Consider the following 13619-nt stretch of genomic DNA (forward strand, 5'->3'; position numbering starts at 1 on the left):
GCGTGCGCGGCGCGCGTTTCCAGGGCACGTGTGGGTGGTCCTGGCCCGGCGGCTGCTCCCTGTAACTCGGGAAGAGGAAAGCCATCGAGTTCAGCATTCCTCCTAGCAATAGCGAAAATGTCTATTTTCCCGAAAGTAGCCTTGAGACTTGAGGTTGAAAACTACCTTAAAGAGGGCTTTACGAATAAGGAGGTAGGTCAGAGAAACATGCTGAATGATATTTGCAAACATTCAAGTGTTTACACACCTTAGAGAAAAATAAGTCTAAAAGGAAACTTAATGTATGTACAGCCTTTGTTTCTTACTACTTGTCCTTCCGAGTGTGAGAATGCCAGTATCTTCCCGCAGGGATTTAATTCATACTTTCCGAGGGGAGAGGTGAGTGAGCTATGTTTTAACGCGTAGGAAAGGGGAAGAAGGGAGTGGGGGAGGCAGTTACCTTCCTGGCGGGCGCCCTGAGCATTTGTCCTGTTGAAAGATGCACGCTTGGTCCTAGCGCAGTGGTTCTCAACCTTGGCTGCACATTAGAATCACCTGGGAATCTTTAAAATCCTGATCTCTGGGCCTCATCCCCCGGAAATTCTGTTTCTTTGTTACTAATGTTGTGGCCCCGCCCCATAACAAAGAAACAGAATTTCCGGAGGATGAGGCCCAGAAATCAGGATTTTAAAAAGATTCCCAGGTGATTCTAATGTGCAGCCAAGGTTGAGAACCACTGCTCTAGAGGCTTGCTCTGGCCCGCAGGTGGAGGAGATGCTGTAATTCTCGAGTGCTTCTCACATGTCACTGGCTGTGTTCGGTGGTTTGCAGACCTTGACCTCTTCTCGAAATCTTTTTTTTTTTTTTGGTAGAGATTTCCTCCTCTCTGACGGTTCTCAGGTCAGAGAACTGAGGGTCCAAAGAATACTGTAACTGATCCACACTGACAGCTTTCAAATTACAGTCCTGAAATCCTAAGCTAAAGTTACAAATCCCAAGTACAGATTTGTGATCCCTCTAGGCAACTTCGTATTTTCCAAATCTTCGGTTTTCCATTCCAAATAAAGCCGCTTCAGTGTTACTCGTTTTTGAAAATGGTACTGAAGCTATGACCTTTAGAATTGATTTCTACACTTCTTTTTAAAATTAAATCTTTATTGTTCAGATTATTACAGTTGTTTCTTTTTTTTCCCCCCATAGCTCCCCTCCACCCGGTTCCCACCCCACCCCCTCCCCCTTCCCCCCCCCCCCCCCTCCCCCTCCCTCTCTCTCTCTCTCTCTCTCTCTCTCTCTCTCTCTCTCACACACACACACACACACACACACACACACATCCATCCATGGTGTGGCAAATGGTAAGAGTTCCTTTTTCTTCTTCCTCTTCTTAAAGAATACCTTTCAGCATTTCATATAATGCTGGTTTGGTGGTGATGAACTCCTTTAGCTTTTTCTTATCTGTGAAGCTCTTTATCTGACCTTCAATTCTGAATGATAGCTTTGCTGGATAAAGTAATCTTGGTTGTAGGTTCTTGCTATTCATCACTTTGAATATTTCTTGCCACTCTCTTCTGGCCTGCATGGTTTCTGTTGAGAAATCAGCTGACAGTCGTATGGGTACTCCCTTATAGGTAACTGACTTTTTTTCTCTTGCTGCTTTTAAGATTCTCTCTTTGTCTTTTGCTCTTGGCATTTTAATTATGATGTGTCTTGGTGTGGTCCTCTTTGGATTCCTTTTGTTTGGGGTTCTCTGCGCTTCCTGGACTTGGAAGTCTATTTCTTTCACCAGGTAGGGGAAGTTTTCTGTCATTATTTCTTCAAATAGGTTTTCAATATCTTGCCCTCTCTCTTCTTCTGGTACCCCTATAATTCTGATGTTGGTACGCTTGAAGTTGTCCCAGAGGCTCCTTACACTATCTTCGTATTTTTGGATTCTTTTTTCATTTTGCTTTTCCGGTTGGGTGTTTTTTGCTTCTTCGTATTTCAAATCTTTGACTTGATTCTTGCGATCCTCTGGTCTGCTGTTGGGAGTCTGTATAATATTCTTTATTTCAGTCCGTGTATGCTTAATTTCTAGTTGGTCCTTTATCACAACATCGAGGGTCTCACTAGATTTCTTAAGGATCTCAATACATTTATCGGCGGTTTCCATAAAATTCTTGAAAAATCTTAGAACCGTGGTTTTGAACTCTATATCCAGTCGTTTGCTGTCCTCCATTTCTGTCATTTGTGACCTGTTTCTTTGTCTTCGCATTTTGTCTGCTTCCCTGTGTTGGTAGAGTGGTTTTGTGTGCTAGGTGTCCTATAGGGCCCAGTGGCTCAGCCTCCCCAGTTACCTGAGGTGGACACTCTTGGTGCACCCCTTTGTGGGCTTTGTGCACAGTCTTGTTGTAGTTATGCCTTGATTGTTTTAGGTGTCACTGGGAGGAATTGACCTCCAGGCCAATTGGCAGTGAGAATCAGCTGTGTCTGCAGTGGGAGAACTTCTGTGCTGGAGACACCCTTCTGGGGCAAGACTTGCTTCAGTGGGGCTTTGGTGCTCACTGAGTCTGCCCCCTGAGTGTGTCCCTTATGGATCTGAGGAGTTGTAATCTGGATGGTCCCACTCTGACCACTGGGTACACTGGCTCTTGGATCTCTAAGGAGGTGCTAATTTAGCCTCTGCCTGAGGCTACCCAGCAGGAACTATGGAGAGATCTGCAGATTCCTCTTCTTTGTTTGGGGTTTGGAGGTGCCCAGATGAGGCCCAGCTGTGAAGCAGTGCAAGCTGCTGTGGGGCCTTGGGCCTTCTTTGGAAGTTCTGGGTCACTCTGACCCAGCTGCAGTTTGTTAGGTAATTTTCAGATTGCAAAGGGCCAGGTCATTCATATGCAAAAGCCTCTGCGGGGCGGGGCGGGGGGTGTCTCGGGGATCAACAGGGCGGAGCAAGCAGCTATGGCTGCTCCTCAGTCCTACCCTAAGAGGCCCCGAGTCTCAGTGTCCCGCAGTAATCGCTGCAAGCACCTCTGAGAGAAAGCCGCCCTCGAGTTCCGAGTTCTGCCCACTGCCAGACAGTCCAGTTTCTCCCTGTATGAGTCTGGGTCCCCAGAGACTTGCCTGGAACTAGAGTTCAGAGCAGTCCGCAGCTTGAGACTCCCTCCCGATTGAAAAAGACAACTGTGTCCTCAGTTGCCAGCCCTTTCCATGTGCGCCTCCGTACCTTTGCACTTTACTTCCACACCTCCTCTGAGTCTCAGTGTGCTTTTCTCTTTCCTTCTAGTTGTAGAATTTCCACTCAGCCAGCCTTCCTGTGGTTCTGGATGATGTTCGTTTTGTCTTTTAGTTGTATTTTTGAAGTGGTTGTGCGAGGCAGCAATTTCCGGTGTTTACCTATGCCACCATCTTGGTTTTTCCTGATTTCTACACTTTATTTCCAAAGATTATGTTAAGGGGCTGGACAGTATGAAAAGAGAAAATATCTTCTCTTGATTTTAAAGAACTTAAACTATAAGAAACATAGTAAGAGAAATGGAGGCATTCAGCATTTTTTTTCTCAGGAATTTTTAAAATGGTCAACATTGTTTTATAAAAGGAGATGCAAATACTTTTTCTTTTTGACACCACCTCTGCTTCAAACCCACTATGATTTTACAAGAAAAACAGAATGTTTTTTTGTAAAAAAATAATCAAAGGTAAAGGAATATTTCATTTAAAAAATACAAAAAACTAAACCTTGAGAAAGTACTAATACTTTTAGGCTGACAAATTTGTAGGCTGGCAAGTGGTTTGTAAAGAATCTGTGAGGCAGGGTATAGTCAAAGATGACAAAAATGGGGAAATATGTGTCTTGAAAAGCTTCATTTAGTTATGAGGGAACTTGGTTGTTTGAATCTATAGCTTCATTTTTTGACTTGTATTTTGCTACCCAACTTTTTAATTTTTTTTACGATATCTGTTTTTTACATTTACTAATACCATTTTAAAAGCTGATGTCATGTGGGATCTTTGGATGACAGTATCAGTGTAACTCAAATTCTGGTGTTTTAAAAGACTAATAGCCAGTTTGTTCTAGTGCAGTGATGGCGAACCTTTTGAGCTCGGCGTGTCAGCATTTTGAAAAACCCTAACTTAACTCTGGTGCCGTGTCACATATAGAAATTTTTTTGATATTTGCAACCATAGTATAAAAAAGATTTATATTTTTGATATTTATTTTATATATTTAAATGCCATTTAACAAAGAAAAATCAACCAAAAAAAATGAGTTCGCGTGTCACCTCTGACACACGTGTCATAGGTTCGCCATCACTTAGTAAAACAAAGACTTATATTTTTGATAATTATTTTATATATTTAAATGCCATTTAACAAAGAAAAATCAACCAAAAAAATGAGTTCGCGTGTCACCTCTGACACGCATGTCATAGGTTTGCCATCACTGTTCTAGGATATGAGGTTAACAAGTGAATAACTTTACAGAAGTGATGTAGCAGTTAATGCATTATAAGTAAGTAGAAATCCTGAATTTGTATGGGTGAACATAGCAGATATGAACATGTTCAAAACGTTAATAACACTTTGAGGTTGAGGCAATATTTTTAAAAGCCTTTAGGTCAGGCCTTTAGGTGTTTTTTTTTTTAAATCACCATTAAACCTGAGAACCCTGTGAAGTAGTATTGGCATTCCTTGAGTGTTATTAACCCATAAACAATACAGCAAAATGAAATGGAATTGAATAATTGCTAAAAGATGTTTATAAGTTGGAACAAATGTATATGCATATTCTGCTTAATATTTTTAATTTGTATAATGAAACGGAAACAATAACTTGTTCTTTTCAGGTTGTATTGGCTTTCGGTAAACAAGAAGCAGAAAGGAAGTTTGAAACTCTCTTAAATCACCTGTCACACCCTCCATCATTCACAACTGTCAGAGTAAATACTCATCTAGCCTCAGTGCAACATGTGAAAAATCTGTTATTTGATGAACTTCACAAGGTTTGTGCAAAATTTTATGTCATGTGCATGATTACATTTCTATAATCTATGTCATCTTGCTCCCCACTAAAATGCTGTGAATGATACAATACTGTTTTACAAATAAGGAAATTGAGGATCATGAATGTTAAATTCGCCAAGGTTACAAAGTGAGTGGTAGTACAGAACCTCTGAGCCACACTGGCCAGGTCCATTTCTATAGATGTCAAGTTTTGAGTAGATGACTATGTTATAAGAAGAACCAGCTGTGATATCTGAGTGTAAGACTTGGAGAAAAATTAATATGAGTTTTAATTGTTAACAGTGATAATTTCATTGAGAGTAATAACATTAGACATAATGTAAGCTGTTTCTCTAAGCAACTAAATTATTACTTTTATGTAAGCATGCATGTATGCTTTCAGCCAGTAGAAAGGAAACTATTCTGAGACCCCTCAGAGGTTTCCATAACTGAAGCAGATCCACATTCTTTTCTTTTCTAGCAAATTATTCCTGGAGCTTAGATATTCTAGTCTCCCAGTCTGTTGCGTATACAAGATATCCTGGGCTAGTATTGAGGATAAGGCAGACAGAATCACTCAGGGTGGGCTTTGAGTTCTTTCCTTAAAGGTTAAGACAGAGAAGGTTGGTTCCTAAGCATTAGGTAGGAAACTGGGGGTGGAGCAGTACCAATTGCTAGCAGGAAAGGGGACTTGGAGGAGGTTTTAGACTATAAATTTTCTTTCTCCTTTCATATTCCAAAGCTCCCATGTGACCTAAAGAGAAGTCTCGAATGGGATAAGAATAGGTGCTTTTTTGTCCCTACGTTTCTCTGGGCCACATACTGAAATTTAATGATTTATGATTTTATTTAGCTGGTAAGGATGTGGAGAAACTGGAACTTTCATACTTTGCTAGGGGGGATGTCAAATGGCTTGGCCTCTTTGGAAAACAATTTGTTGGTCTCCTAAAAAGTTACGCATAAACTTACTGTACAACCCAAGAGTGGAATGAAAATATGTGTTCATAAAAATGCTTAAACATGAATATTCATAGCAGCATTATTCATAAGATCTAAAAGATAAAAACTGTCCAAATGCCTATTAACTGATAAATAGAGAAACAAAATGTGGTATATTCATACAGTGGAGTACTATTCAGCAATGAAGGTAATGAACTGATACATGCTTCAACATTAGTGAACCTCATAAGCACCACAATAAGTGAAAGAAGCCAGCACAAATATTATATATATTGTTTGATTTCATTTATGTGAAATGTCTAGAAAAGACAAATTTATAGAGAAAGAAAGTAGGATAAGTGTTTGCCTGGGATTGGAGCTAGGAACATGGATTGACTACAAATGGGCATAAGGAATCTTTGTGTGGTGAGGAAATTATCTAAAACTGAATTGTGATGGTTGCACAATTCTTTAAGTCTACTAAAAATCATTGAATTGTGCATTTAAACTGGGTGCATTTTATGGTATATAAATTAAACCTCAATAACGATGTTTTTAAAAGGGCATGGGGCCCGGCCAGTGTTGCTCAGTGGTTGAGCACCGACCCATGAACCAAGAGGTCACCAGTTCGATTCCCAGTCAGGGCACATGTCCAGGTTGCGGGCTCAATCCCCAGTGACGGTGTGCAGGAGGCAGCTGATATATTTCTCTCTCATCATTGTTTCTACCTATCCCTCTTTTTCCCCCTCTCTCTAAAATCAATAAAAAACACATTTTAAAAAAAGAGCATAGTGAAGAAACAAACAGAAAAAGAAGCAGGTAACATGATTGGTTTAAAAATAAGTTTATTTGTGTTGTTTCATGAAAGTTAGGTACAAGTGTGTGGTTTTATGAAAGTTTTATTTTTGTATAATTTAAAAATCTGACAGAAAAGAGAAGAATAATCTCAGCTTGAAAAGGATTGATCTTTGTGTAAAATATTTCTGTAGTGTAAAGCAGATAGTACTTCTAAAATAAAACAAAAACAAATGACGAAGTTCAGTATCTTTCTTCTTGGAAAGATCAGCTTACCATCATCTGGATATTGTAAGACCATCAAACAATGAGAAAGAGAAGGAAAGGGAGAGGCAACTGATAGAATGAGAAGGAGGTTACCCTTCAAATTTCTTAGTACCTATCTGTTAGATATGGTTAGTCTGAAATATCCTTTGCCTGGAAGAAGCAGAAGTCAGGAGAGCTGTTGACTTGGTAGAAAAATGTAGTTAGATTTCTAATATATGAACAATTTATTTCTCTTATCAACTTACTAATAAGTTGATTTTAGAAGTTCTTTCCTAGATAGTGTATGGTTACTATGGTGCAATGCAAATACATATTGTTACTGTTCTTTCACGTAGTGTGTGAAAATTAATGAGTTGATAATTTCTAGTCTACATGGCAGAGACTTGTTCTCAAATATTTGCATGTTGCCCTTTGATGGAGTATGTAGTCCTTGCTATTCAATCCACTATTCTGCTCTTTTTTTTTCTGCTGTCTGGAGTGCCCAGTCATCTTCTGACTGCAATAGTGATGTGTTGGTACATATTTAACAGCCCATTTCTAGGAAAAATAACCCTTTGTGGTGTTTTGCTGATTTAAGTTGTGTAAATATTCCCACCGTGGTCAATTTCTTTTTAAAAAAATATTTTTATTGATTTCGGAGAGGAAAGAAGAGGGAGAGATAGAAACATCTATGATGAGAGAGAATCATTGATTGGCTACCTCCTGCACGCCCCCTACTGGGAATGGAGGCCACAACCTGGGCATGTACCCCTGACCAGAATTGAACCTGGGACCCTTCAGTCCGCAGACCGATGCTCTATCCACTGAGCAAAACTGGCTAGGGGTATGGTCAGTTTCAAGCTACCAGCATGACCATGGAGTTGGTAAGAGATGCACACAATAGACCAGGGGTCCTCAAACTACGGCCTGCGGGCCACATGTAAATACAAATATTGTATTTGTTCCCGTTTTGTTTTTTTACTTCAAAATAAGATATGTGCAGTGTGCATAGGAATTTGTTCATAGTTTTTTTTTTAAACTATAGTCCGGCCCTCCAACGGTCTGAGGGACAGTGAACTGGCCCCCTGTTTAAAAAGTTTGAGGACCCCTGCTCTAACCCCTGAGCACACCGGCCAGGGCGGTAGCTCTAGTCTTAATTTTTGAGGAAACTCCACACAGATTCCCGCCAGCAGTGCTGAGGGCACCTGCCCCGCGGCCTCGCCCGCACGTGCTGTTGGATGACAGCCATTCCGGCAGGTGCGGGGCAGCTTTGATCTGCAGCTCCCTGACTCCCTGCCCTCTCCCACCCAGGAGGGCTCTGTGCGCCAGGCAGACAACCTTCAGGGAGGGGCAAGCTGCCAGGACGCTCGGTCGTCATCAGCGTGTCAGTGGGACCCAGAGCTCACCTGGTGCTCCCTCACCCAGTGAGCCTGGCGTGGAGCAGAGCTGGCCTGTGGGACCCCCAGCTGAGAACTGACCAGGCCTTTTGCCTCTTCGAAGAAAGGGGGGGCAGCAGAAGTGGGGGCGTGGGCTCTGCCACTGAGCTCCCAAGGGTCCCTGGCTCCACCCAGAAGTGTCTCAGCACCATCACTGACCACACAGCAGGGGGGCCTCCACCACTGAAAAAGAGCATAGTGAAGAAACAAACAGAAAAAGAAGCAGGTAACATGATTGGTTTAAAAATAAGTTTATTTGTGTTGTTTCATGAAAGTTAGGTACAAGTGTGTGGTTTTATGAAAGTTTTATTTTTGTATAATTTAAAAATCTGACAGAAAAGAGAAGAATAATCTCAGCTTGAAAAGGATTGATCTTTGTGTAAAATATTTCTGTAGTGTAAAGCAGATAGTACTTCTAAAATAAAACAAAAACAAATGACGAAGTTCAGTATCTTTCTTCTTGGAAAGATCAGCTTACCATCATCTGGATATTGTAAGACCATCAAACAATGAGAAAGAGAAGGAAAGGGAGAGGCAACTGATAGAATGAGAAGGAGGTTACCCTTCAAATTTCTTAGTACCTATCTGTTAGATATGGTTAGTCTGAAATATCCTTTGCCTGGAAGAAGCAGAAGTCAGGAGAGCTGTTGACTTGGTAGAAAAATGTAGTTAGATTTCTAATATATGAACAATTTATTTCTCTTATCAACTTACTAATAAGTTGATTTTAGAAGTTCTTTCCTAGATAGTGTATGGTTACTATGGTGCAATGCAAATACATATTGTTACTGTTCTTTCACGTAGTGTGTGAAAATTAATGAGTTGATAATTTCTAGTCTACATGGCAGAGACTTGTTCTCAAATATTTGCATGTTGCCCTTTGATGGAGTATGTAGTCCTTGCTATTCAATCCACTATTCTGCTCTTTTTTTTTCTGCTGTCTGGAGTGCCCAGTCATCTTCTGACTGCAATAGTGATGTGTTGGTACATATTTAACAGCCCATTTCTAGGAAAAATAACCCTTTGTGGTGTTTTGCTGATTTAAGTTGTGTAAATATTCCCACCGTGGTCAATTTCTTTTTAAAAAAATATTTTTATTGATTTCGGAGAGGAAAGAAGAGGGAGAGATAGAAACATCTATGATGAGAGAGAATCATTGATTGGCTACCTCCTGCACGCCCCCTACTGGGAACGGAGGCCACAACCTGGGCATGTACCCCTGACCAGAATTGAACCTGGGACCCTTCAGTCCGCAGACCGATGCTCTATCCACTGAGCAAAACTGGCTAGGGGTATGGTCAGTTTCAAGCTACCAGCATGACCATGGAGTTGGTAAGAGATGCACACAATAGACCAGGGGTCCTCAAACTACGGCCTGCGGGCCACATGTAAATACAAATATTGTATTTGTTCCCGTTTTGTTTTTTTACTTCAAAATAAGATATGTGCAGTGTGCATAGGAATTTGTTCATAGTTTTTTTTTTTTAAACTATAGTCCGGCCCTCCAACGGTCTGAGGGGCAGTGAACTGGCCCCCTGTTTAAAAAGTTTGAGGATCCCTGCAGTAGACTATGATGAGACTGTTTGAATTGGCGTCAGCACCTGTACCACTGGCCCTGAACCTATTTCCAGTCTGATGGCCAAGTATGATAGAGGATACTGAAAATCCTGAACTTTGCCAAAAAACATGCATTTCCCTCATCAAATTTGACATGGTATAGTGATAGTGCCTTCTTTTTAAAAGTACATCACTTAAGGTAAACATATTTTGTATTTTTGAAGCCAAACGGTAAGCAAAATTGAGTGTTATAAGGAAGTCAGGACAGCATAGGGAATATAGTCAGTAATATTATAATAACTAGTTATGGTGCCAGGTGGGTACTATACTTATGTAAAGTATAAAGTAAAGTATAAAATTATCTAACATAATGGCATACACATGAAACAAGTAATATTGAATATCAACTGTAATTGGAAAAAAAAAAGTCAGGATACTTCAAAGTCAAATTACAGAGAACACATAGTTGTTTTGAAGTCTAATTTTTATTGTATCCCATGGAATAACATGAAAGTATCCCTAACCACGCTTCATCCTCTGTTAGGTAATGATACTGAAAAGCTCCATAAATTGAAATTTATCAAATATGTTGATTGCTTTATAATTTCTGTGTGTTTACTTTTAACAGCAGTTTAATGGGTTAACTGTTCCTATTCTTCAACATCCAGACCTTCAGGATGTCTTACTTATTCCTGTTATTGGACCTAGGTTTGTAATTATTTCACTTTCAAATTCTGTTATTCTAAGTAAAAGTTATCACAGGTTTTTTATTTACTGTTTGGTGACAATACTGAGTTTCTCCATTAATAGTACTTTCTATAGGTAGGAATTCACAAATTTGTAAATGCTGACTTCCATACTCTATTTTGGAAAACATTACATACCAAAGGTTTGTAATATTTTAATGTGAAAAATTATAAGGAGATTTTCATCTAAAAAGTGAAAATCTTGGGGATCGAGCCCGCGAGCCAGGCATGTGCCCTGACAGGAATCAAACCATGACCTTCTGGTTCATATGTCGTCGCTAAACCACTGAGTCACACTGGCCGGGCTCTATTCTCTGTACTGGCACTCTGTACGTTGAATTTCCCGTGCAGACACTCTTTGTGTTGGGGCACCCCAAGACAACCGTCAGGTTTGGTGATTGGTCAGAAGTCACAGGACTCAGCATGTAGTCATGCTCATGGGGAAGATTTATTGCACAAAAAGATCCAAAAGCAAAACCAGCAAAAGGAAAAAGGTGCATGGGCAAAGTCTTAGAGGAAGCCAGCCACAAGCTTCTGAGTCCTCTCCCCATGGAGTTAGGATGTGCTTAATTTCTCCAGCACCCTGTGACATGTGTAACATGGTTGTCTAGTAGGGAAGCGCATTAGAGATTCAGTGCCCAAAGTTCTTATTGGTTGTTGGTCATGTAGGCACCCTCTGCCTAGCATGTACCAAAATTCCAGGCTCCCAAAAAGAAAGCAGGTTGTTCACAATAAACTTCCTTGCTTGTATGAACAGGTTGGGAACAATATACCACTCCTACTATTAGGGAAAGTTTTGTGTCAGTGTCAGGAACTTTATCTCAAAGTTTCCAGGTGCCAACCAAGGGCCAACCTTGTAAGGAGGCCTTTCTAAGAATAGTCTCAAGCCTGTTGTGTTAACTCTTATTTTAGAGGATGTAGTATCGTTTATTTACTGAGCTTTGCAAGTTTACTTTTCTGTCTTTATTTTTATAATATAACTTTTTATTTCAGAGGGAGAGAGAGGTAGAAACATCAGTGATGAGAGAGAATCATCAATCGGCTGCCTCCTGCATGCCCCACACTGAGGATCAAGCCCGAAACCTGGGTAGGTGCCCTGACCTGCAATTGAACCGTGGCCTCCTGGTTCATGGGTGGATGCTCAACCACTGAGCCACTTCAGCCAGGCTCTTTTTCTTTTTTTTTTTTATCTTGTTCTTATATCCCTTTTTTGAGGTTTTTTCTTTTAGCATCTTGGAAAATATAGAGAAGTATTTGAAAAATTTCCCTTTTTTTGTTGTACTTTAAAAAAATCTGCCTTTTACTTTTTTATTATGGCTTTGTTTTTCTTGTACTAGCTGTGCATGGGCCCCATGTTGAATGAATACTTTTTGCTTCTCTAATTGAATGGAACAGTTACATTCACATAGACACACTTAGTTTGCAATTTGCCAGAGGATGATACAGAATGGGATGAAATTTGTGCCTAGACAACTAATCAAATGTGTTTTTTTAGAAATACTTTCACAAAGTCCTCACTAGTGACACATCTCTAACCCTGGTAAGCAGAGCTGATAAAGTCTGAGGCTCTCTGGGAAGGCTTTCTGCTTATAGTTTTTTTGTTTTGGGTTTAAATTTTGTTTGTGCTTATTAGTTAACTTGGGTAAGGAGCAAGAAAGTTGATTGCTATTTTCCTTCTTCTCCTTCACCTACTTCTAGGCAGTTTATCCACATTTGTTAGAGAAAACATTGTCTGCTTGTGCCCATTCTGACAGTCCAGTTCCTCTCAGCTTTATCTGCTGTGAACAATGCCTGGAAAGGCATTTTCAGTCTCCTTTTTTCTACGTGAACTGCTAGTCCTGGTTCTAAGTAATAAATATGTGATGAGGCCCCAGGAGCCTTTTCTTGTCAGAAACATTCATACCCTGTTGAGGAACTAGATTTGATTCAGATTTCACTGTGTCAGGAAATTATTCTTCATCATTGAAATTTCTTAATTTTATTGCAAATGGAATTTTGTTCTCAGATTTTTGTTTTTCTCCTCCCCCTCCATTTCTATGCGCTTCAATAAAAAATACATTCTTACTCTTACTCGAAGTTCAATATCACACAACTGTTTAAAATACCAAAATATAGGTTAAACTTTATTTATAGGTAGTAAATAATTTTAAAAGTAATTTTGCATCATAAATGTAGGCTCCCTCAGTTTATTAATATGATATTAAATATACTGATCAAGTGTATTTAAGAGTTGGAAAGGTTTTATCATTAGTAATTTAATGAGATGGAACATATGGTTGTAAGGCTAAATGTCATGTTATCAATATCAACTTTATTGAAAATCTTAGAAAAAATTGAATACTAGGCTTCTCTTGTTACAAAAATGTTTTTAACATTATGTCCCCACCAGCATTTTCTAAAGAATGCATTTAGATCAGTACAGTTTTTTTTAGTCCAATATTCAATTTGTAATTGTTAAGGATTTCTACATTTTCTCTGTTAGTGCCCTTCCCTTTTTGATAAAAATTGCAACAAAATATAGGGTGTCCCAAATTGTATACACATACTTTGAATAATTATAAAGGCAGTGTTTATTACAATACATTTCATTTTCAAAATTGAGCTATCAGCTGTTAAACTATGTATATATTTTTTGGGACACCCTGTATTTGCAGCAGGTCAGGAAATTTACTTTCTTCACATTTGAATACACATTTCAATAGAATAAACCCCTTGAGATCCAAATAAGGCTGGATTTGCCCTTCTTGTTCAGCCTTCTTTTTATTTTAATTAATTAATTAATTAATTAAAATAAATCTTTATTGTTCAGATTTTTACAGTTGTTCCTCTTTTTTCCCCCATAGCTCCCCTCCACCCAGTTCTCACCCCACCCCCTACACTTACCCCCCACTGTCCTCGTCCATAGGTGTACAATTTTTGTCCAGTCTCTTCCCGCACCCCCCACACC

The 13619-nt window shown here is 39.6% G+C and overlaps 1 protein-coding gene across 3 annotated transcripts in view; it reads left to right on the forward strand.

The window, feature by feature from the left end:
* The first annotated feature begins 6 nt into the window (after positions 1-6).
* The window catches only part of NSUN6 (NOP2/Sun domain family, member 6), a 60085-nt gene continuing 46472 nt past the window's right edge, over positions 7-13619 (forward strand). Inside the window, exons 1-3 of one of the 3 annotated variants that reach the window (XM_005868439.2) lie at positions 7-192; positions 4797-4952; positions 10555-10634. In XM_005868439.2, coding sequence (XP_005868501.1) covers positions 118-192; positions 4797-4952; positions 10555-10634 — 311 coding nt within the window. In that variant the 5' untranslated portion in view covers positions 7-117. Of the gene's footprint in view, positions 193-264; positions 379-4796; positions 4953-10554; positions 10635-13619 lie in introns of those variants that run through there. The other 2 variants (XM_005868437.2, XM_014541391.1) reach the window with 2 other exon arrangements.

Source organism: Myotis brandtii, unplaced genomic scaffold (assembly GCF_000412655.1).
Source record: "Myotis brandtii unplaced genomic scaffold, ASM41265v1 scaffold269, whole genome shotgun sequence".
Lineage (NCBI taxonomy): Eukaryota > Metazoa > Chordata > Mammalia > Chiroptera > Vespertilionidae > Myotis > Myotis brandtii.